This window comes from Gouania willdenowi, chromosome 13 (genome assembly GCF_900634775.1).
Source record: "Gouania willdenowi chromosome 13, fGouWil2.1, whole genome shotgun sequence".
In the NCBI taxonomy this organism is placed as follows: Eukaryota; Metazoa; Chordata; class Actinopteri; order Blenniiformes; family Gobiesocidae; genus Gouania; species Gouania willdenowi.
The window spans coordinates 6,986,935-7,013,491 of NC_041056.1; the positions used below are offsets into that span (position 1 = coordinate 6,986,935).

At 37.9% G+C, this 26,557-nt stretch overlaps 1 protein-coding gene across 1 annotated transcript in view; it reads right to left on the minus strand.

Annotated features, from left to right (window-relative positions):
- Positions 1 to 26,557, minus strand: part of gbe1b (glucan (1,4-alpha-), branching enzyme 1b) — a 144,262-nt gene that overhangs the window by 82,672 nt on the left and 35,033 nt on the right. Inside the window, exons 8-10 of the mRNA XM_028464627.1 lie at positions 12,446 to 12,561; positions 9,590 to 9,717; positions 9,284 to 9,382 (exon numbers count right to left, since the gene is read on the minus strand). Of these exons, the coding sequence (XP_028320428.1) occupies positions 9,284 to 9,382; positions 9,590 to 9,717; positions 12,446 to 12,561 (343 nt within the window). The remainder of the gene's footprint in view (positions 1 to 9,283; positions 9,383 to 9,589; positions 9,718 to 12,445; positions 12,562 to 26,557) is intronic.

Genomic DNA, 26,557 nt, shown 5'->3' on the forward strand with positions numbered 1-26,557 from the left:
GCAGAAACTAGAAAAGGATTTCTTTTCTTTTTTATTCCATCTGAAACTAATATAGAGAAAGCAGTGCACACTGATATTTCTATTCAATTAAAATAAATGGAGGAACAGAGGCAAAAATTGGGATGATTGTCTCCGAGGTCATTCAAGTTGAACTTCTGAGAGAGGCAGAGCCGTGCAGGAGAATTCTCACCTATTCTTAACCGAGCTGCTATTATGAAGCTTCCTCACCTGTAATAGCTTCAATTATGATACATATCATTCCATTATAGTCAGAGGGATTACATTAAAGAGCCTTTGCAACAATTTTCATCAGTGAGTATTTTTTTTTTTGCTCATAATTTGATGGAATCAACCAAACTTCACTCCAGTGAATGGTGCTCCTTATCTAATCAACTAATTAGGATGATTCTTAATCTTTCCGCAGTCTGGTCAAAAATTTTCAAACAGTTTTCCCAGCGTCATTTGAAAAAATAAAATTCTTAATATAATGTACATAATATACTACTATTTTAAGTGCCATAAAACACAGTGACAGTACAAAATATACAAAAATACAAGTTATTTTTGGAGCTCGAGTCAAGTAACCATTTAAATAATTTTCTGCTACTTTGATTCTAACATATTACTGTTAGTTTCATGTCACAGATGTTAGTTCTACCTCAGGTGTGTAATATATATTTTCAGTGAAATGGTACCAAACATTTGAGACTTTAGGTTAATTCTTCTTCTGTTGCACAATTATTCTTCACAATGTAAATGGTAAAGTGATATGTATGGTACTGCAGCAAAAATGGAGCAGAAAGCAGAATTTACAACATTAAAACAGAGAAATCTATGTTTATGTATGATTCTTTTACTATGGTCTACTGCTGGTGGTCACTCATATACATCAATGTATATAAGTCCCGCCTTTGTCCTATAGACCCCTATACAAATAGAGCGCCGTGATCGCCAAGCCAATAGGCTTCGACTTCCTGTTTTTGAGACTGTCAGTCAAAGTGAATGCGGAACTGTGCACGGAAACAAGGCCGGGTGTCACAACAGCAAACAGGTAAATATGATTTTGGCTCTTACCTGACCCATAGACCTGCATAAATGCGACCCGATGTGACCTTGTTATGTTCCGCGATGCGCGTGCTGAAAAGTAGAGGCGTGGCTTCTGGTAGATTGAACAAAGCAGGGGGGGATGTGAGGCTGTTTAGGGCGGGACATCGAGACGTTTCTCAGAAAATCCGGATATCAGCTTTAAACAAGGCAAATTTTTGTAGTTAACATTATCAATTATGTCACTAATCATTTTTGCATTATTGTATATGTGAGTGTTTTTAAAATAAGGATATGTAATGGCACTACAGGGTGTACTTAAGAGACAGAGAGGGAAAAAATTAACAAAAACCATTAAAAATATGGGGTTTTAAAATGTTAATTTCTGTTGAAAATTATAATTATAATAATGATTATAAATAATCTTGATTAGAACATGAACTGGAAATAAAAGAGTCAGTCTTGGTCCCACACCAGGCGGGAGATGCCCAGAAATGATAAAAACTATAAAAATAATAATCAGGAGGGACTAAATACTGTTTCATTCCACTTATTTACAAAGTTAGATTCTTGAAAAAAGTGTATTATCACTCGTTCATTCCATCATTATCTTCTATACTTGTTTTTCATAGTATTCTGAGCCAAATGTAGTTAGACAAAGAGGGTACTTGGATTCAGGAACAAGAGAAAGGGGGTACTTGGACCAAAAAAGTTTGAGAAACACTGGTATATGTTACACACATTGTGGTTGGTGCGAGTCTCGAGATGGTCTATATACTTAATTCTATTTTTTCTTGAACTCCACCTATGTCTGTATGTCCTGTAGCCCTTTAAATTAGTCACATCTTGCCACCATACTGTGGACAAAAGACATCTTGAGAAGAATTCATCGCTGCACACAAGTAAATCCATATATTAGCTGAAAGTTCTGTGGCTTTGTCTCGCTCTCTTGCCTCTCCGTCTATCTTTTGCAGTGCCTGCCCAAGGCATCTCCTGCTCACAACGCACACCTCACTGAAGGCTCCACTTGAGTCCATTCAAATCCTTCCCTAATTGACACTGTGAGAAGAGGCTAGGCTAGCCATGAGTGCACTTCACCGACTATACTGAGGCGCACTGATACGGATGCCGCCCTGCAAAAAGGAATACAAGAATTTCACTGCTCACTTGCTCTCATTCGACTTGATGTTTTCACGCAGCATCAAGTCTCCTTAGGGAGGCAAGGAGTTTAATTCAAAAATGAAAACCGGAGGATATATCTAAACAAATATTGCTTTGCTTTGCTAGAAATGGTGTTTGCAAAGTAAAAGCAGAGTAAGAGTCTCTAGAGGTGTCCTGGGGATAATCTGTATATATCGTGCAGTTTGTACAAGGAACACCAAGGAAGGTCAAGTCAGAGACTATTTCACCCATTCCCATCACTTTTATAGAGGAAAACCCACCACTGAGAGAGAGAGAAAGAGAGAGAGAGACTTGAGTACCGATCTACTGAGAAATACAAAATAAAAAGGGTCTAACAATTCATCCCTTAGAGCAGTGGTTCTCAAACTTTTTCAGACCAAGAACCACCTAATCAAGAAAAAGAAAATCTGGGACCACCTAATTCTGTAGGTCGATGATGGGTAGGTACGTAGGTAGGTAGGTAGGTCGGTCCGTCAGTTGGTAGGTAGATTGGTAGACAGATAGATAGATCTGCATGAGTTTACATTTATTTTTCTTTTATTGACCCCATCTTGAGCCATCAATCCATCTTCAGTTGAGTATGCTTTACATTTTGACAACTATTGATTTTAGATAGAACTTAAGATAGAACTTACAGTTAGTTTTGAAGTTGAGTGCGAACAGTTTGAGAAACCTTTAATCTAAAGATAATTAATTTAAAAAAATATATCCACCCACCTAACTACTGGACCACTAAGGGTCGCTCAAGGACCACCAGTGTGACAATAATGAGTCAACTTATGCAAAATTAGGTGGGGAAAAGTGGTGGAAAAGGGTTTATAAATGCCAAAAATGTCTTCAAAGTAGAACAAATTGCAGAAAAGGCATTAGAATTTGATGTAGAATTGGCAGAAATGGGAGTAATGGTGCAAAAATGCATTAAAAGGGGCAAAATATGACAAGAAAAAGTGTTGAAAAGAGGTTAAAATATGGAAAGGTTGGTGTAGTGGCAGAATATATTGGCTCAATTTGTAAAAAAAAATATTCTTAGTTTCTTGAAGGCATCTGGCGACCCTCTTCCAGTGTCTCGTGGCCGCCATGGTTGAGAACCCCTGCCTTAGATAGATGAATCGATTTATATTCCTACAATCCAGCTATATCAATCAATGATCAGCAAGTTGGCCTTTCGGATGACATTCATCAATCTAAAATCATTTTAAAAGGTAATCAATCAGCTGTATCGATACAGGCAAATAACGCATTGAATTTAAACACGGTAGACTTTATATGGATGTGTTTTTCAGCAGATGTAGCATTAGCTCATTAGCGTTAGCTCTGCAGAAAGCTTCATGATAACCATCATGTTAAAAGGAAAAGTATCAAGTTTAACCATTGCAAATGAAACCTGAACAGATCTTGGTTGCACTTCATTTTTTATGTTAATATAGATTATTTTTATGTATAAAAAACAAGCAGAAGAGTCAGGTACACCTAATATGTATTTTGGTAACACTTTACTTGAAGTTATATACATAAAGCTGACATTTTGCTGTCATGAGCATGAATAAGGTGTCATGAAGGCTGTCATTAGGTGTCGTTGGCTAAATTATGACACCTTTGGAGCTATGTTGACATTTTTTGGGTTAGGTGGAGGGATCTAGTGGCGTTAGGTAGGGTTAGAGGTTAGAGTAACAAACAACACTTAATGACAGCCTTCATGACACCTTATTCATGCTAATGACTGGTGTCATGCACAGCATAATGTTAGCCTTTATGTATAAAACTTTGAGTAAAGTGTTACCTGTATTTTTTATTAATAAACATATTGAGCATTGAAAATGAGAGCGGAAAAGTTAACATCCTGTTAATTCAAACTAAAGCGTTGGTTGAACTTTATTCAAATAAAATGTGAATACATTTGACATTAAATGTTGTTTACTTGTTTGTTTATGTCCATAACTAATTTATAGACTATTCCCTTACAAGAAACATCAGGAATCTATGAAAAGCTTACCTGTAATGTCCAGTATCCAGGGATTTATTTTACTCACACTGGTTACTTTATTATTATTTTGGATAAAAAGTTACTGAATCGATTTCAAGTCACTGAATTGTTTCAGATCGACTCATTCTAAATAATTAATAACATCCTTGAATTGAATCAGCAACGACCAATTTGAATCGGACTGTTGCTAAAACGAATCGTTACACCCCTACAAAATAAGAGCACCACATTAGGATGCATGCAGTGTTCTAAGTCCACCATCTCTATTTGGCCTGTTCACCAAAATAAGGGTAAACATCACTGTTGGGTGTGAGTTAGTCTACAATGAAAAAAGATTTGACATCAGGTTTCCATTGAATAGGCTCCTTTTGGTATTCTGCAATCAGACTTTCCCTATAAAAATGCAGGAAAATATCTCAACCTGCTTCAAACACAACACATCTAGGTGTGTGTGTACACATGTACACACACAAAAATGACAAAAACACAATCCGCATTCATCCACCAGCCAACCCAAACAGACAGACACATCCCCAGAGATTACCTGCTCTCTGTCCGGCATCAACAAATCTACTTTCTGGAGAAATGTTTGCAGATTTCTGTCATATTGACAGTAAATGTGTTTTTCTTTTTCTTTTACTTGGTGAAACCTTCCCAAAAAAGAAAGCAATAGAAAAAATATTCCAAGTTGTGCTGATCCCAGAAAGCTCTGAATTGATCTAATCTCCTTGAAAAGGGAACGTATTTCACTTCTGGAGAAACTTTGTTGAAGTCCATCACAGACAATTCAGTCTGCATATAAAGCCAGCTGTGTCTCCCACTTTGCCTGAACCACTTGAATACGACATTATACAGTTACAGACTTCCACACCTGATGGCTGAAGAGTCATAAACAATGTTTTCCCAATGTGGGCCATTAAGTGCTTTCACAGTGGCAGTTTGGGCTGGAGTGGCGAGCTAGAGGGTGCTTCAGCAGTTGTTATGGAAGAGCCCAGAATATTTTTGGTGCACAGAGTTTTATTGTTGCGGTCTGCAACACATCCATTGGTAGCATTATCATTTCTGTCCATTACAATGGGCGGCAAAACATGCCTCTTTCATTTCAGGGGAGATATTAAATATTCAGGATGTTTTTGTGAAGTGGTCCTGGATCCTAGCTTCAGTTTTCTTACCTTTTACCATTTAATGTAACTTGAATTTTACTGCATAATTAAACACAAAATACACAATTATGTAATATTCAACTTGTTGTAAGCATCAGGCCTTAAAGGGAGAATATTAACTTGGAGATTCAAAAGTATTAGGACAATTATCCATTCGATTGATGTCATGTTTCCTTGACTAAAGACGTACCAAATCAAGCACTTTGGGATACATATGTGGATTTTATTCTTGTCGTTACGAATCTCTTTTTTTTTCATTACTATTATTATTATTAGGGGGCCACTGAAGCCAATTTCTCTCAACTTTGTTGTTAAATGCATTTTGCACAATATAATAGTGATTACACAAGTGAATTGATGTATTTCATTTTTCTGTAATCTTCTTTGTGTTAAACAAAGATTTTTTGTTTTGTTTGATTATTTATGTCATCATATACTTCCTTAGATTTTTAGTTTTATTTCATCCTAGCTTTAAAAATAATATTTATTTTTCAGTTCAGTCAAATCAAAGACAACTAAAGCCACAATCACAAAGAAATGACACTTTGATGACTTAATGACGTTATTTTTCCTTTTTTTTCCCCAATCTTAAAATCCCCACTGTGGGATCAATAAAGCTATCTATCTATCTATCTATCTATCTATCTATCTATCTATCTATCTATCTATCTATCTATCTATATAAATTCGTTTCAATTTGATTTACTGTTTAATTTTATTTGTTTGATGAAAATTTCAACACTTTTTTTGTCATAACGTGAACATTTGTCTTCGTAAATGACAAAAACTGTTGTTGACAAAAACTGTGATGAAAATATTTTAGTATTTTTTTTTTTCCCCACAAATGGTGAATTCAACACTAAATCGATCTTCATCAACCTCTGTTTGTTTAATAAAGGATTAAGCATTAATAAATCATTCAAGCTTCAATGCTGGCTTTGTTTGGTAGAATCCTGCTGCTTCCACACCCCTGTACAAAATGTCAGAGGACATTTGTTTAAAGAATTGAGCAAACACTATTTTTTTTTTTATTTTTTTTTTTTTACTGCCAATCACGAAAAGGTGAAAACGCAGCAGGGATGAGGCTTTTTCTCCAGGGAATGTTCTGTATTTGTGATCTTTAACCATTCTAATGTGTCTGCCTGATTCGGAGGGATTCACAGTGAAGTGAATTCAAAGTGGAAAAACAACATTTGCTTTTGACATCGTACAAAAGCTACACCCAAGGGCAGACATTTCACAGTGAATGAAGTGACAGGTAAAGGTGACTATCTGCTCTCTTCAAAGCCTCCGATTAAGATAAAAGAAGCTTCGCTTCACAACTTGTAGCGGGGATCGTTGACTAAATAATGTACAGGTTAATATTATTAAAGCCTCATTGCTCTATGAAAAACATGCAGGGTGAGGGTGGGAGGGGGTGGAGGAAATCCCTTCGTAGTGAAAGGTCACCAATGAATATGAATGAATGAGTCCAACGCTTTTACTTTTTTCAATAACAATAATGTCTCCTTATCAATAATTCATAGAGCCGTGTTTGGATTGATAAATGGTGACCTTCCCTTCTGCACAGCAGGTAGGATTAAGAAAGGAATAATAGTAAATGCTTCCTCTTCACTGAGGTTGCACCTCCCACTCCAACATAGCACTCGCTGCTCAGAGTGAAAGCATCTCATTGTAAATGTACAAAAAGAACTATGCAGTAGTGAACTACTGTAGTTAGTTCATTTTAATTGCGTGGTTTGTTTGCACACTTGGCTTTTGTAAAAAATTTGACCAGCTGAGCTCAGTGTATTCCCCCCTTGGATGAGTATCAAGTACTTGGACCATTTAAGCTCCTCCTAAGCATTTTTTCCATCATGCTCTTCTAAACCCTTTTGGTTTAATCCATGTATTGAAACTCCTCCACGTTCCTAAAGCTGCTGTAGACGATAATCAAAATAAATAAATAAATCAGATAAAGACATAGTGTAGGCCTCATAGATCAATAAATCAAAGATCATTAGTTTGTTTTAAACTACACTGTAAAAAATGAAGGAAAAACACTTCTCTGCATTCCTCTACAGGACTCCACAAGTCCACATCCCATAATATAATGGGCAAAACTTTTCAGAAAATGGCAATAAAAGGAGCCTGAACGTTGAAACCAAACTTTTGAGCTGCAACATCAACCTTTTGCATCTTCCTTTTTAAGCAAATGATCTTCGATTTATTAAACTAGACCACGTTTACATGAGAGCTTTAATTACCCTTTAATTCAGAATAAAAATGAAATCCTCTTTAACCTGATCTTGTAAACACCCAATTCCGAATGAAAATGGCCATTCTGAATTAAACTTAAATCCAAATTAAGTGGCTTTTTTATTTAGATTTTAATTCCAAATTGAAAAATGATTCTATCTTGTACAGTATACGTTCATTCTGCTTTAAATTTAATTCCTACAATACTACAAAACTACAATAAAAATCAAATCATGTTTTGTCTTTTTTTCCGGTATAAGTGAATATGTCACGTTCGCCCCCTTCCCAACCCCCAGAATGAAGGCAAATAAACGTGTTTTCCATGTAAACCTCAATTCGGAATGACTATTTCCATGTAAACATGAAGCAGAATTCTTTAATTCTGAATAACTTAATTCTGAATGATTAATTACAAATGTGTAGACAGGGCCATCTATAAGGGGGAATAAATATCTATAAATATCTATAAAGTCAGCAAAATGATGGTCCATTGTTCTATGAATCTGTGATAACCACATTTATTTATTTATCTGAATAATATCCACTGTTATCCTGGAAGTTTAATGTAATTTCAAAAGTAGGAACAATTAGTTTAAACTGGCAAATAATGGGCATGACAAATTGTTAATGTGGTTAAATTTGCAAAAATAAGCATGAAATGTTGTGAAAAGTGACAATAACGGGTCAAAATATGCAACATTAGGTGGGAAAAGTAGTGGAAAGGGTTTAAAAGTGCTGAAAATGTCTTGAAAGTGGAAAAATGTGTAGAAAAGGCACTGAAATTTGATGAAGAAGTGGCAGAAATGGGAGTAATGTAAATCCTTGTTTTAATCAGAAATGAAAGGGGTTGAAAGGGACCAAAAATGGTGGAAATGGAGGTGAAATGGGATTGGTTAAAAGTTGTACTTAGAGTGACCAGAAACAGATAGAAAATAGTGGTTAAAAAAAGAGTTCAAAGTGTCAATATTGGTTTAAAAGTGGCAGAAAAGAGTAGGAACAATTAGTTTAAAATGCCAAAAATAGGCATGACAAATCATGAATGTGGTTAAATTGGCAGAAATAAGCATGAAATATGGTGAAATGAGGTTAAGTGACAATAATGGGTCAATGTTTGTGACATTAGGTCGGAAAAGTGGTGGAAAAGTTTTAAATTAAGTGCTGAAAATGCCTTGAAAGTGAAAAAATATGCAGAAAAGACATTGAAAGTGCATTAAAAGGAGCAAAAATATTGCAAGAGAAGGTGATGAAAATAGGTTAAAATATGGCAAGTTTGGTGTAGTTGCAGAAAAAGGTTAAAAAAAATGAGCAAGAATGGGCTCAAATTGTTCAAAAAATATTCTTAGTTTCTTGAAGCCATCTGGCGACCCACTCCCATCGTCTTCCCATTGACATTCCATGATGCAATACGCAAAACTTCTCAGAAAATGACAATATATGGAGCATTTACGGTGGAGTTGAAAACAAACTTCAGCCTTTTACATCTACTATTTTCGAGCGAATGATCGTTGATTTCTTAAAATACGAGGCCTACAAAATGCATTTATATAATCAAAAAATATTATCATCTCCAGCAGCTTTAACTTTTCTCAAATGAGGGCCAAGAGTTGTGTTGAAATGGAACACATCAGGGACCCCCAAAACGCTGTGTCTGTAAAAGAAGTAATCACCTTACCTGGATCCACTTGTCGGGAATAGCCATGGCCAGACGGTAATCAAAGCCCAGTCCTCCCTCCTCCACTCCTCTGCACATCGCCGGCATCCCCGAAACATCCTGCAGAGAAATATCACCGCTTACCATCACATTCTCTCATTTTCAAAGCTTTGAAAAACCCTTTGATGACTATTTTACAAACTAAACTCCTGCAGACACTCAATTTTTTTTTATTACATTATCCCCTAATTGCAGAAATAAACACAATAGCTGTGAGTGCCATTTCAAAATAAATGGATGTTGGTGAGCTGTTTTTTTATTTTTTACCTCAGCAATGGTAATGCAGTCTGGATAAAGGGTATGAAGAATGTGATTGGCAAGCATCAGGTACACCAAAGAGTCCTCGTCCACCTGTAGGCCAAAATATTCACTGTAGTCTCCTGAGAATCCCGCGCCTGAGGATGGAAACACCCACACACTGAGCACCCCTGGTTTATTCACTCATACATCACAGTCCTACAAGGTTTAGGGAACTGATGCAACTACAGTTTACTTTAACCCTGGATATCAATATTGGATTCATGAACCGTTTTCCAGCCTTAGTCACGCTGGAGTCACGATTACTGAAACTAAAATAGCGTCTGAAATTGGAAGGTATTGGATAACACACATAGAAGCCCAAATGGTAAATTATTTACGATGTTTTCAAGGAGGCCTGTTAGAGTTCGTTATGCAACAATGACCCAAATTGTTATAAAACATTTTTTTTTTTTAATAAAACCCAAAACTAGTCAATAATGTAACAAAAGTACTGTTACAACTAGTCAATGTAACAAAAGTACAGTTACAACTAGTCAATAATGTAACAAAAGTACTGTTACAACTAGTCAATAATGTAACAAAAGTACTGTTACAACTAGTCAATAATGTAACAAAAGTACTGTTACAACTAGTCAATAATGTAACAAAAGTACTGTTACAACTGGTCAATAATGTAACAAAAGTACTGTTACAACTAGTCAATAATGTAACAAAAGTACTGTTACAACTGATCAATAATGTAACAAAAGTACTGTTACAACTAGTCAATAATGAAACAAAAGTACTGTTACAACTGGTCAATAATGTAACAAAAGTACTGTTACAACTAGTCAATAATGTAACAAAAGTACTGTTACAACTAGTCAATAATGTAACAAAAGTACAGTTACAACTAGTCAATAATGTAACAAAAGTACTGTTACAACTGATCAATAATGTAACGAAAGTACTGTTACAACTAGTCAATAATGTAACAAAAGTACTGTTACAACTAGTCAATAATGTAACAAAAGTACTGTTACAACTGGTCAATAATGTAACAAAAGTACTGTTACAACTAGTCAATAATGTAACAAAAGTACTGTTACAACTGGTCAATAATGTAACAAAAGTACTGTTACAACTAGTCAATAATGTAACAAAAGTACTGTTACAACTGGTCAATAATGTAACAAAAGTACTGTTACAACTAGTCAATAATGTAACAAAAGTACTGTTACAACTGATCAATACTGTAACAAGATGTTGAATCCAAAATGTAAAACAACTTTGGTTATTACATTATGGGGCAGGCAAAATTCCTTCAATGTAGAGAGTAGTATCATACACAAATGCATATATATTTATATATATATACACACGCAGTTTTGGGCTGAACATCATGTTACATTACTATATTTTGGGTTTTTTTTTTGACACTTTGGGTTTTATTCCATATCAGGCTCACAAGGCAAGGCGAATGTATTTGTATAGCACATTTCATACACAAGGCAACTCAATGTGCTTTACATGATCAAAAAGTGCAACAGAAAACATTCAACAGCTTAAAATATATAAGAACATTAACATCTGCAACAAATAAAAAGGAACAAGGCCACTAAGTGATGAGGACACTAGCAGATATTTTGGTGTTAAATGCAAACATGTAAGTAAACTTGAGCTTAAAATCATATTTGAAAATGTTTGTTTATTTATAGCATTGTGTATGAGGCAACTATCATACATATATACAGTATATTTCATTGATTTCAGCTTTTTAAATAACTGAGATTTCTGTCCAAGGTTGTCTGCTCCATTAAATAAGTGTGAATAAGCACTGCTTTAAACACTTTTTCCCAGTGTGTCCAATGGCAGAGTTAAACTTATGATATCTGGAGATCCAATCTGTGTCAAGCTGAGAAAATCTCTTAACTGTTTTAGCTCAACGGTGGGTCAAAATTATCCTTAATGGGGCCGTTGCCTTTAGTGACTAATAACATATTTTCTAAGCTTATAGTCGTGTGTGCACACGCATGTGTGTGTTAGTACATTGATTAACAGACATTATATTATCCTACATAAAAGCCTGACTAGGGACAAAGGTTTGAAATTAGCAATAGCTGTAAACTTGTCTTCAATACATTCACTTATTTAGAGAACTCTTTCCTGTGTGGCGGTGCGGTCCGATCCGCACGTCAAGAGCGTCGGCCGTGCGAACACGCTCCTGATAGTTCGTCATATTCACACATACGCAAGAGTTGAAAATATTGAACACCGACTGTTTCGCATGACGAAAGCCATTAAGAGTCTTTGTTAACGATGACGTCAGGCCAACAACATGGACACCGGTCTGTTCACCCATTCAACTATGGAGTAGAAGCTGTGTGTGACTACCTGGAGCTGTAGGACGAGGCCTTTATAACCTGGACCGGAGTAGGAAGGATTTGGCGTGGAGGAGAATCAGCGAGGAGGTGGTAGTAGCAGGTAAAAGATCTCTCTGTAGTTTTCATCTTTGAAAGTCGGCACTGAGCTAGCATAGCATTAGCCGCTAATCACACCGGCTTTTTTCACTGGTAGTTTATGTTTATGAGAGGAGAAAAAGCAAAAGGAGCGCAGCTCCTCGCTTCAGCAAGCAGTGAAACTCACCGAGTTGGATGTGTCACTAGTGGGCCGTGCTTGGCTTCAAACGTGCATATGAAGCGAATGGGGACATTTTTTGATCCGGCGAAACCTGCGGAACGTTTTGAGCGGCAGACGCGTCCAGTGTGAACGCGGCATAACAGATACCACTTGAGAAGTAGGATTGTTGAAAGATTCGCAAAAAAACTGCAGTGCCTAATGTGCTAGTGCATGCATGAAATAAACACGTATTACCCATCTTACCCATGCCGTGGTGATGATACAGCATCGATGTAACTCCATCAAATCTAAATCCATCAAAACGGTATTCGTCCATCCACCAGCGCAGGTTTGACAGCAGAAAACGAAGCACTTCCCAGCTACGAAGAAAACACACACACACACGCACGCACGCACACACACACACCACACACACACACACACACACACACACACACACACACACACACACACACACACACACACACACACACACACACACACACACACACACACACACACACACACACACACACACACACACACACACACACACACACACACACACACACACACACACACACACACACACACACACACACACACAGAGAGTGAGTGAGTCAAGGTCAGATAAACAAGTAGCTGTGAATTATTCACACATCTCATCATGCGCCTTAAGAAGCAGAGATTAATTTTCCCTTCTAAGGGACATTTATATATTGATAACCAGAGGTCCATTATGTTGAAGATGGAGCGCTAGTGACAGAAGACGAGGTTTTCATTAACTGCTCTGCAGAAGCGGCTCCATCCTTCCCATATTCACTTGTCAAGATGTGAAATCAATGGCTTATAATGTAGAGTAAGTTTTTCATTTGCCACCAGATCAGTTGCATGACTACTTAAAATGTTTTGCATGGGCAGACTTTTACTCTCCTTGGGTCTGCTTACAAAAAAAACAACTTGAAATAATCAAATGAATGAATAAAACAAGCTAAAAGAATACTTTTTCTGAAGGCGAGATGAATCATTGAATCCTGCACATTTCGTCTGAATCCTCATTTACTAAGTTGCTCCACTGCATCAAACCCCCCACAAAAAAACAAGAGGAAAAGTAATTAAAAATCCCATATGTCAAACCACTTTATGCTTTAACTACAAACTTTTGGTGATGTGCTCTAGAACCTGTGAGGAAGGGAGGGAGGTGGGGGTGGATGCCATAAATGGCGGCTAAGCTATCGGATTGGGAAAGTCGTGCGGATCTCAACAGCCACTGAAGGCTAAGTACACTACACACCTCGTCTCTTCCCGTTCTGCACGTGCGTTGCCATGGAAATGTTAAAACTCAATATTTGTTCATCTCAAAGCCCTGTTTGAAACAAGTATCACATGAAATGGCGTACGTGCACGGGGATGAGATGACGGAAAGCAGCCGCGGAGCATCAGAGATGTTTGATCACTGTTTTTAATTCATAATATCAGAATGACACATCTAGTTTTTGTGTATTTACAAGACTAACACAAATCAAGTATTTATTTATTTTTTGGAAGTAAAGTAGATCTTTGTAACCCTAACTGCAGTGTTTTCTGTTATTTATCTAACACATACTGTACATATAAGAAGGTTGTTGACAGATTACTCTGGAGGTTTTTAATTTATTGCTAAATTCCAACTCATAAGGCCATTGTTCAAAAAAACAAATAAGTTAAAATATTTACACTGTTGAGATTCACATGATATCGAGTAATTAATGAGTAATTATTGAAACATTAACATCAAGGTTGGAAAAATTGTCTGTAAAAATACATGAAATAAAAAGATAAAAAATTAAAATAAAAACTAAAACTAATCTTTATTTATAATTATTTCAACTATAAATTCTAAATAAAGGGATTTTTTGTATAGTGTATTTCATGCATAAGTCAACTCAATGTGCTTTAGTTGATTAAAGCAAACAAAAAACATGAACAATATTAAACGTCAATACAAGCAATAAGAATGAATAAATAAACAGTGAAACAAAAAGGCATATTTGTTATAAAAAGCTTTTAGGAAAAAAACAAACTCTTAAATGGAGATTTAAAAGTGTTAAAATGGTTCATCTGTCTGAGGTTTAATGGGAGAGATTCCACAAAGTTTGGGCAATGACAGAAAAGGTGTGATATAATATCTGCACAGAAGATGAGAATTATAAGTTAAAGCTGGAGCATTTACAGCTTTAAAATATCATTTTAAAATATATGCTACACTTCACTTGACTCATTAAGAAACAACATTATAATCAGCTATTTCTTATTTGGGGAATAAATTCAACTTTTCCTTTTCCCAAATATAAGTCAGTTATTGTTAGCTTGGTCAATTGGAAATTAAAACTAGAACCAGATCATTGTGTAAAAAAGTGTTTTATAACCATTAAAGTAACCTGTGGTAAAACATATGCATTAAAAAAAAAATACTGTCAGACTCCAGCACTGTTTGACAGGTGTGAAGCCGCATTTTAAATCAGTGCCTCCTCCTTCCCTGGAGGAAAAGCATGAGGGAGTCTGCTACGATCCGATATAGCAGCCCTACTGGGTGGTCACGCAGACCTTGTGATAAATAGATTAGGTCCGCCACTCGACTGTGCAGAGCCAACAAAGGCTCAAACACAATGTATCCTCACAGGATGGAGATAATAGCCAGTGTGAGCCAGGGGCCTCGGATGAAACCGTGCTGCCATATTAGGAGCTTTCACGCTATTCATCATCACGTTCAATTACTGGGAGAAAAGTTAGATCTCCGCACACGATGCAGTATACGCCACTTATGTATGCTGTCCAATTAAGTTATCACTCAGTCTGCCATGTTAATACAAGGGCAAATTGCATTTAACACCGGCCTTAATCAAATATCTGTACGGATGGTTGAAACTGCTTAAGCAGCAATACAAAAAAACTGAAATGTCCTGTTTGTAAGTAAGAAAATGTAGTCTGCTAAATGCATTTTAACGGCAGCAAAATTAGTAAAAACAAGAAGACGGCCATCAACATCACCCGCCAGATTGGTTGTCATTATAACTCATAACATTTTCCTAAATATCTAAATCTAAGAACTTAGATGTATACATAAGAAAATATTATCATATCAGAATATAAAATTACTAACTATCTTAAACGGTTTCTAAGAAAAGCTGTTCCCTTTGACGATACCTCAAACAGAGTAAACACAAGTTCTGATGAACTATGGCCGGGCCCTTGACCCGCGGCGAATAGCACATACCACGTTCCTGAGAATTCAGTGAAATGACCCGGTTCCACGAGTAAACAAATGAAATTGTGCAACGTATGTTGAAATGCCTTTGAAACGACATATCACACAACTATGTTCTGATAAATTCAGAAATTACTAGAAAGGGGGGTGGGCCCTTAAAAAGGTCTCCTAGAGGGTGTTGACATCTGCTCATAGAATATCAATGTGAAATTACAGTCCGATTAAACGAGCATTAATGGAGGAGTCGTCATTTAAAAAGTGGGGACCCTGGGGGCCCTCTGGCGCCCCTGTGGCACATTCAAAGTAATGGGCCCCATCCACATATTGGTATGTGTCAATGATTCAGGACCACCAACTGTCGCAATATTTGACTCACAGCTAAATGAAAAAACTATTTCAATTGATATTACTGAAAAATTGTGAATTGTGCGAGGCATAATCATAATCTACGTTGAATTACCTTTAAAACAATAATTCACACGACTATATTCCCAGAAATGTGGAAATGACCAAAAATGGGGGGTGGGCCCCCAGGCTCCATTTTTAAGAAAAAGGGCTCAGAGCGTCTCATCATATTCATTCATAGATTATTCAGACGACACTGCATTCCAATCTAAGGAGAACTAACAGAGGAGTAGTCATTTGAAAAATGGGTCACCCCAGTGACACGTACGGGGTAATGGGCCCCATTTATATATCGGTATATGCCAATGATTCGATACAACCAACCGTCATAATATTTAACTTGTAAATAAATAAGAGATCGACTTTGGTTTTTTTTTTTTTTTTTTGGGGTCCCTTGGGGGGAAAATTTTTTTCTCATTTTCGAACTCCATCAAGGTATTGATACCCTGAAGCCACACACCAAATTTGGTTATCCTATCTTAAACAGAAAAGCTGTCCCCTTTAACCCGGATGGACGGACGCACGGACGAATGCAAGGACGGAGCTCAAACCTATATCTATACCTTCCACTTTGTGGCGGGGAATAACGAATATATAAAGTTTCAGGTTGGTTTCATCTGCTGAAATGTGTAGCATTGGGCTGCTGAACACGTTGAAAAAAAAACCTGGAGGATCCCAGGAGGATAGCAACGGATCTCTTTAATTGTCACTAATGATATGCATCTAAATGCAGTTCAGCGGCAAGAGAAGTACCTGTTGTGTTACCTTTAAGGGAAAATAAAGAAGCCTTTGTCAAATGAAGGCTTCCTGCGTGAAGGGTCGCAAACTTTGGGTCAAGTACGATAAATAGAGATCAGAGTCATAGCTGTAGGGAGGAGTTTAGCCAGGGAAAAACATAGTTGTAGAGCTTCTACTCCTCCAGATTAGATGAAAGGATGCAAAAGGATGGAAAAATTCGAGTAAATCTCCATCGAAATTCAAACTCGGGAATTTTGGGAACATTCAAAAACATAAAATTTTCATGTCAATTATTTATTGGAATTAGCTGAAAAGTGTGAGTGATTTTATATTATATATAACTGTCTTATATCCAAACATAAATTCATTGAAAAAAACAAAAATACATTGAATTTATAGTAGTTTTCATGGTTAGAAACATTCCATATGAATTAATGGGACATTTTCTAAATTGTACATTGGTTCTTAACAAAGATGTTAAATATAGTTGGGAAAATTATTTTAGCATTATCTAAAATTTGGAGCGCACGGTCATTTCACAGAAAGAAGGCCCTGGGTTTAAGCCCTGGGGTGGACATTTGGGTCCTTTCTGTGTCCCTTCTGAGTTTACATCTTATCTCCGTGCTTGAGTGGGTTTTCCCTGCAACAATCCCAAAAACATCACTGTTAGGTTGATTGGAGTCTCCAAATTGGAAGTAGGAGTGAATGTGTGTGTGAGTGGTTGTGTGTCTCTGTATGTTTCCCCGCAAAGGACTGGCACCCTGTCCAGGGTGTACCCCGACTAATGCCCAATGAGAGCTGGAGATAGGCACCAACAGACCCCGGTGACCCTGAAAAAAGGAACAAACGGGTCACAAAATGGATGAATGGCTTTCTAAAATTCACACACAAGTTCCTGTGGAAATTCACTGGAGTTTTTCTGCCTCTTTGCATTCTTGGACATGCTTAGGATACCCCTGGTTACTTTCCTTTGCTGGCACATCAAAAAGGATCCCTAAGGTATTTTCTTTCTGTCTGCAGAGATTTAACTTTCCATCAAAGTGGAAATGACACATGATTTCTGAGAAGAAAAAGCTCAAAGAAGTTGCAAAGGGCCAGGATGAACAGTACGTGTGCTAGACCAGGAGTGTCCAAACATGGTATGTTGGAGACGATAGATGTCTGACTGATACTGCCAGTTAATATGTCAAACGATCAAACACGCATAGATACGTGAAAACAAAGGGATTCAGACAAGTATCCAACACCTCATGCTAGGAATCATTACCACAGCCGTATAAAACGCAAACTCGTCGTTTAACGTCTGTAAAATCCTTCTCTATTGAAAAGAGTCACTGTTGCATTCACTTACACTTGGCTCTGATGAATCTGAACTGTCACAGAGGGACAAACTTTAATGATTTAAAGCTGCTTCCAAAGTCCGTTTTGCATTAAAAGGGTCAGAGAAACTTGTCATGATGGCAGAGACAAAGGTTTAGGGCCTTGTTTGCACAACAGCCAAGGTAAACAGCAGATAAGACCAAATAAATCCAAGAGCCTGACAGGTCATTCTAGCAGATGTGTGTAGCTCAAATTACTGTTAGTCACCTTGATGGATTAGACACCATATGTTGGCTTGAAAAAAATAAAAAGGCAAATAAAAGCTTTGCTTCGCATATTTGTTGTTTCATGTGCTTTTTCATTTGTGGAACAGAGGACACTCCTAAACCCTTAACTGTGTCTCGAATATTGGTTTCCTAAGGCGTAATCTACAAATTCAAAACAATGAGTATAATCTAAAAGTTGAGTTATTTTTTTAATTTATTTATTTATTGTATTTGAATTAGGACAATGCATATTCAGAGTTAGCACAATGGCTAATTTTCATCCGTTGTCCTAAGGCAGGTTAGTACAGTAGACATTCAACAGGACATGAGCCAAAGAATACATAAATCACAGGACCTTACACATTGCACATTGTTTATGGTCAAGTAGACCACAAACAAGTTACATATAGGTTATGATTAAGACTTTCAGGCCCAAGGAAAAAAAGTGAATAATCTAACTGTGAGTACATGTCTGGTTAGTTTTCAACCATTGTTTCAGTGCAATATTTTAAATGATTCCTCAGGTCAATACACAGCGCTTGACAGAATCAACGCTCCAAGCAGGGCTTCCCTCTTGAAATACCGACCATGCACGTTTGGAGAAGACGGACTGTCATTGGCCAGGTCATGTGACCTGGAGAATGCCTGGAGAATGTTTCACTTTACAGCAGTCACGTGACCACATGCTCTGATTTACTCATGGAGCTAAGGCTTTTGCTACTATTTTTTCACTAAGTGGTGCTTTTTGTTCACGTCATCACTTTAGCGCTCCAAAGCAAGGCAAAGCAAGGCAAATTTATCTGTATAGCACATTTCATACACAAGGCAACTCAATGTGCTTTACATGATAAAACATTCAACTGTTTAAAATCAATAAGAACATTTCAAATCATCAGTAAAATCAATTCAAATCATCAACAAACACATTACATCAACAACATGACCAAAAATCTCCCTCTCAGTCATATGCAGTAGAGAAAAAAAGTGCCTTTAACTTTGATTTAAAAATGTTTACATTGGACGCTGACTTCAGCTCTGCTGGCCACTGACACAATGACCAGGGAACGGTGTGTGTGGGTGTGTGTATGTAGAAGCAGTGACAGAGGAGAGAGCGAGAGGTCTGATCACTTCTTTTCCTTCTTCACCGGTTGTATGTTTACAGCACTTATCATAGACATGGATGAGTTCACTCAGGATGTAGGCTTATGTAAGAAGTTAACCGCTAATTTTGACCCGATAAATTGAGGAAGTGTAGTACAGCCCTCAGCTGCAGCTGTCTGCACTGTAGAGTGACGGAGCAGGAAGGGGCTGCTGCCGCAGCTCTACTGTCAGTGAAGGACGGGAGAGGCGTCGCTTGAAATCGCTTAAAAAGTTCAAATTTTTCAACTTTGAGCGACAGGGTCACGATTGACCTACTCGCTCAAATCACGCAAGTCACGTCGCATGAGGGGGGATTGCTTGAGGTCGCGTCATTTACAATTCATCGATTTGAATATAATCTAATCGCTTCAATCACTTCAGTCGCGTTTGGTGTGAACGCACCTTCAGGCATTTTGCACAAGCGACAGATTCCTACTCACATAAAACGAACTTTACTTTTCTTTAACAGTGAGTCGATGATCTCTCTTCAACCAACAGGTCAACTACTGTCTGCATACACAATCAGAAGACGAAGGGAGGCTGGCCTGACTGTGGATTTTTGCGACAGTGCTGTGGCGCTTGTGGCTACTAGGGTCGCTTGATGTGAAAGTTACAGGTCTAGTGCCCCTAGTGGTCAAAAGTTAAAAGGTGTTGCTTTAAGTAGTTTTTTTTGGTATCTGTACTTTACTTGAGTATTTATTTTTTTGGTGACTTCACTTTTACGCCTTACTTTTTTAAACAAATATCTGTACTTTCTACTCCTTACATTTAAAAAATGAGCTCGTTATTTTTAAGACCTTCGAAGATGACGTCACAACGTAAAAAGACGCAAACCAACAACCACGAAGCTGGAGGAGAAGTTTAAAACACTTTATTTACAAATTTTGATCTATAATGAGTGTTAAATTCTTCAGGAGTTCATAAAGGGTAACAGATTTAATTTATTTCCATGTACCAGTTTTCTACTCGTTTGCTCTGGATTTTATTGAGCATTTTATTTACAAATGTCATTTATTATTGATAAATTCTCCAGGTGTTCAAAGGTTTAACTTGTTTCCATGTACCAGTTTTCTACAAGTTCTTAAGAAAATAAAAGATGTGGAATTTTCTGTTTTAAAAACCCTGTCTTATTGTAGGGAAATTTGTTTTTTTACTTAAGTACATTTAGTAGCATGTACTTTTTTTTTTTAACTTTTACTCAAGTAAGGGAGCAACCTTAATACTTTTACTTTATCCAGAGTCATTTTTTTCGTCAAGTATCTATACTTTTACTTGAGTACTGAAGACTAGCACGTTTGCCACCTCTGGGAACCACTGATCTACGCCATAGTAGGAATTTGAATGCGCTTGTACAAGACAGACATTTTCATTCAATCCTTCAGAATATGGAGATAAACAGGCTTTGTTGAAGCACCACGTGGTATCACGGCTTCTGCTTTTGATCAAATAATCTGCAGCCTCATAAAACACATGCAGCTCAATTAGCCAAACAGCATTGGGTACGTTTTCTGATGTAAATATGTGTTCTGTGGTGGAGCGGCGTTAAATAAACCGTCTTTATACATTGTAGCACATTGCTAACAGTCCTTTGAGCAGGCTGCTGATATTGGCTGCCTCCCTGGGTAAACTCATATAGCGGCTCTGACAGACTGTCCTTGTATCGCTCTTCTGTTCTTCGCTGTATATCTGCTATTTGTCTGGCTGTCTCTATGCTGCCTGGCAGCTAGCAGCTTGAGCACGCCATCTTGTGAAGGATATTTCTCAGCCTGCGAGACCAATTTTTTTATGCCGTGCAACGTGTAATTAGCACTACTTTGTGCCAGCTGTCTTTCACAGAATGAAAGGCATCCTGCAGACAACTTCAAGCCTTTTGGGAGTTCTGTATTAGATTAAATTTTAGTCAGCATGAAAGCCCAAAAAAAAAGGGCACACGCTTGTGAATAAATCAGCAATTTCTTTTAAATAATGTAAGCTTTTTGATTAAAACATTACAGGCACGTTTGGACTAAATAGCAGACTAATGCTTTAATAGCTCAATTTAGATAAAAGGTGCAGCTGTGTGCAGGCATTATTAATCAATAAATATCTGTGATCAGTGCAGAAAAAAAAAAAACACGAAAAGTACACAACTTAAACAGTGTTGGGGAAAAAAGCAAGATTTAGACACTAGAACAAAAACGGTCAAAGAAAAGTTGTGACAGGTGACAAAATAGAGCACGACGGGTTGTAGTTTTTTTTTTAAATTGCAATCTGACATCGCAGACGTAAATACTGCTTTTAACTACAGCTTTTAAACATATATCTATATTTTTTCTATATTTCAGATGCTTGCAAGGACAAAGGCAATAAGTTCCACTGGCTCCATCCAACATCGACTAAACAATCTGCTAGTAACGGACTTCCATGCATCCATAGATTTGAACTGGGCTGACTGGGAAAAGCTTTTTACCCGGAGTGACACAGACTCATGGGCTGTAAATACTGAGGAGATTGAGTTTGGACGCTTAGAAGACAAGTTTATCCAAGGGTAAATAAAAGGATATTCATACGTAATGTCCTGATCTTTATTCTGTTTCTACTAAATTAAAGCATAAATACTACCTATAACAGAAAAAGATTTCTGCATTCGTTATAGTATCAGTACTATGAGCAATATGAAAAAAAACACTGTTTCAAACAATTGACTATTTCCAATACAAGCAAGGGCAACTGACGACCCGGGTGCTATATACAGCTCTCAGTCTAATTTTGTGCAAACCCCTCCAAAGTAAATGCACAAATTGACTCCAGAAACACACTGAATTGCAGAAAAACACACAAAACAACAAAAATACACAAAATAACTCACAACACACACAAAATGACTCGAAATTAACAAAAACAAAGAAGATTATCCAAAAAATGCATAACGACAACCAAAAATACACACACCTGGGGCATTTAGAGAACACACACCTCTGGCAGCACCAAATCTCCTCTTCACAATTATCTAGATCAGTGATCCTGATCATAATACCATGAGTCCATGATCATTCAAACTTTAAAGGTGCAAAGTCACCAGCAGAAGGTGCTGTAGAACCAGCTCAAAGAGCTGAACATAGGAAATCACAGAGTTTTTTTTTTAAACTGATCAATAATAAGTATATTAATCCAAGTCCTAATCCCATTTTGGATATTTCGTGAAAATCAGAATCCATCTTTTTGTTTTTGAGTTAAACTGTTCACAGACAAACAAACAAAAAATAAATGCTGCCGAAAACATAACCTCATTGCTCCAAAACACACAAAACTAACAGCAACAAAAGATGGAACCCTATGTTCTTTTCTGTAATAATGGTCAGATTGGTCATTATTCAAAATGCTAATATGAATGTTGATGATGTGGCACTTGGATCAGACAATCACATTTTTGTTGTCCCCGCTCAGTAAAAGCTGCCTATCTTTGTTCTAGCAGTGGAAACTGAAGTCTTTAGCAAAGAAGTCTTTGCACCATTTCTCGCTCTCAGAGGGGGTTTCGACGCAAGGAGACATTAATAATAAGTTAAAAACAGTTAAAGACAATAAAAAGCATACAGTACGATAGTCAAACAAAGATACTGCGAGGAGCAATTAAACACAGGATGAAAACGTGAGTTAAAAGAGATTTCAAAAGCCTGTCCCTGAGCCTGTTTTTCATATCTTAGGAATTCACACAAAACTTGATAAAAAATGGATGCAAATGATCCTAAGAGAGGTGGGGGGGATTATAGAGGGAGCAAACATCAAGCTCTTCAGAACTCTCATTCCTCATGTGGCTGAAAGCCCTGATCTCCAAAGGCTTAGCTACTGTGGCTGGCAGCCCCCCCTACGAGCTGAACCACAGGCTCCAATAACCAGGTCACTGAGTCAAGGTGAATTCCACATCTTTGAAAAGATTTATGAAGGACCAATGAAGAAGACGTCAGCCATCCCCTAGTTACTTTCTGCAAAATACATCTAGGAAGCGACAGAAGTCAAGTACAATATCATATATGTTAAAATAAGTTGCATAAAGCTGCAGTATGTAGAATCTCCCCTCCCTGTATTGAATTCACCGACATAATCATGAATGCACAACTGTGGAGCAACTTCTTTCTCAATAGAGACTAGTGACATTTGGTTTATTTGTGTTATTGGAAAGTTTTCTGAAGTTTGAGTTACTGTCCTGAGCAGCCCCTCCCCCACCACAAAGCTCTCACAGGGGGCTGCAGTGAACCCAGCTACAGGTCAGAACAGACCCACATCACTTCACGTCAAGACCGCAAATGAATTGCGCATGTTCTCTCCACCTTGGATATGCTTCTCTTAGGTTTATACGCGGTTTATCCCATCTGTTATTGCTCTCCCTCTGACACCAGTACGTGGTACGCTTTGAGTCTGTGCATACCACCAGGAAGTCTGTTATGCCCGAATATGTTTGGGACTTTTGACTGTTGCTTCACCGCGTCGGTCTATCTTTTTCAGCTTACTAAGAGATAACGTGTTACCGTTGTCTCTGACTCCGCAATGGGGCTTTTTCCTGCTAGAATGTCCGCTATTGTATTACATGAACATGCATCGACTTTAGTCGGGCAGCCAATAGTAACGCCCCAAAACAGCTCATGAAGCTCTCTGATTGGCTGAAAAGTCGCGTCACGCTCTTGGATTTCTAAAGCTCATATACAGAGCCAAGAGAAGGTTTAGAGGTCCTGTGTCCTCTCAGAACACCGAGGATTACAATATGATGAAAGGTGAAAAGCAAATAAAGCAAAATAATATAAATTTACATACTGCAGCTTTAATAGAGAGTTTATGAAGTTCCTTCGGTGCAAGCAGTTGAAAGTTGAAACATGTAAAAACATGTTTGATTATAAAGAATATACAACTAATTTTAGCATAAATAAAACAATGGATCTAATTAACACACATTACTGTGTTATCCTATAATTAAACAATCAATTTGTAAGACTCTTATTTTGTTTTAGACAAAAAGTCATTGTGTTTTTGTCTAGTATAATACATTTTTACACTACATTATTTTGGTTTTATAATTTGGGAAATTAACTTTATCATATACACAACTGCATTAAAAAATAATTTCACATTTAATATGTTTTCCTATATCAACAAATCAGGGAAACATTTCGATTTGAACTTCAGATGAATGTCTTGTACTTGCAGCAGTGTTACTTTGCATAGTTTCAATGCAGCTCAGTCTTTCCAGCATCACGTTGGTATTCAGCGACAGCAAAACCTGTCTCGCGATTCCACAGCCTGGAACAAATGTTTGCAAAGCTTGACATCCCTAATGCAGCATGCAGACGTATTTGACTCAAAGGCAACTGAAGTTAACAAATTAGATAGCAGGCATCTATCTGCACGGCATTCTCCCTGGACTGTGTTGAATGGTTTATGAGGGAGAGCTGGAGTGAAAATAACATTAGACACAATAAAAGTGTTTACTTGATAAAGATGCAGAAAGTGGAAGAAGAGCAAGAAAAAGTGCACGTTTGCCTCTGATGGCTCATATCAGTCAGCCTCTGTCTACCTAATATGAACATCATGGTCAGATCGGGATGGCTGATAACAAAGCGGCTTGATTAAAAGCACAGCGTGTTGGTTTCACACTCGGTTCACGGCTTTGCCTCTGAGCTTCATTTCCTTCCAAAGAGAGAGTTAGAGAAATCTCGATTCAAATGGCATGTCCAAACATCCTGTGAAAGGCAAAGGAGACAAATGAACCAGCTATGACATTGCACAGCTCCTTTGGGCTTTTACAAATGACTCCTCATATACCTCCCGGGCGAGGCGTATGTCGGCCCTACGCCTAATGAGTGCTTCTGATGCGAGATGGGTTCAATAACTAATGAAAGAAGAACCTTGTGCTCCAATTATAGCCCCCATGCCTGACACTAACCATCGTATAATGTATCGGAAAGTGCTGCACATTGTGTTACACTTATTAAAATCAAGTTCAGAACGGTGGTTGACAGACCCAGCAGCCGCTCAGCTTCTAATGTGAGCTCAGATGCTTTTCGGGGAAAACAGACGCCCAATTAACAGAGCCTCCAGTAACAATCGATAGTTATGGTCTGTCACTTTAACAATACTAGATGCTAAGCTAATGCTAGGTTAATATTATTGCTAATGCTTGGTTAATTCAAATGATAAAGGTAAGCTAATGCTGTGCTAATGCTCAGCTAAATTAATAATAATCATAGTCTATCTATTAAAGCAAGGAATCTCCGTGTGTCTGTGGTGTTCAGGGACAGATGAAGCTCATACTTGCTACATAGCTGCAGCTTGGTTCACGTGGCCTACTACAGCCAATCACTGCACACCATAGTCACGTGTGTGCACTACAGCCAATCACTGCACACCGTAGTCACACCGTAGTCACGCGCGTGCACTACAGCCAATCACTGCACACCGTAGTCACGTCGTAGTCACGCGCGTGCACTACCGCCAAGCACTGCACACCGTAGTCACGTGCGTGCACTACAGCCAATCACTGCACACCGTAGTCACGCGCGTGCACTACAGCCAATCACTGCACGCCGTAGTCACGCGCGTGCACTACAGCCAATCACTGCACACCGTAGTCACGTCGTAGTCACGCGCGTGCACTACAGCCAATCACTGCACACCGCAGTCACGTCGTCGTCACGCGCGTGCACTACAGCCAATCACTGCACACCGTAGTCACGTCGTCGTCACGCGCGTGCACTACAGCCAATCACTGCACACCGTAGTCACGTCGTAGTCACGCGCGTGCACTACAGCCAATCACTGCACACCGTAGTCACGGCGTCGTCACGCGCGTGCACTACAGCCAATCACTGCACACCGTAGTCACGTCGTCGTCACGCGTGTGCACTACAGCCGAACGTGCACCCAAGCCAGCAAACACTGCACGTGTTTGTGTGTGCATGCATCAATTTGGCTGTTTCTAAACTCTTTTAGCAGCTTACACATAGTCCCAGTGTGTGCATCCAGCCACCCTCACCACACATAAGGTATTTTTAATAAAAATATACTAAATGATGAAAATAAAACAAAAAACTAAACAATATTTATACAAGAAGTACACAAAATGACAACAGAAATGAACAAACATATACAAAATGACTCCAGAATCACACTACAATGGAATTACAACAAAAACCGACAAAAATAACGAAATAAACAAATACTAGAAATGTATACAAAGATACACATAATGACTTCAATAAAAATACATTACAGAAAAATACACCCAACGAC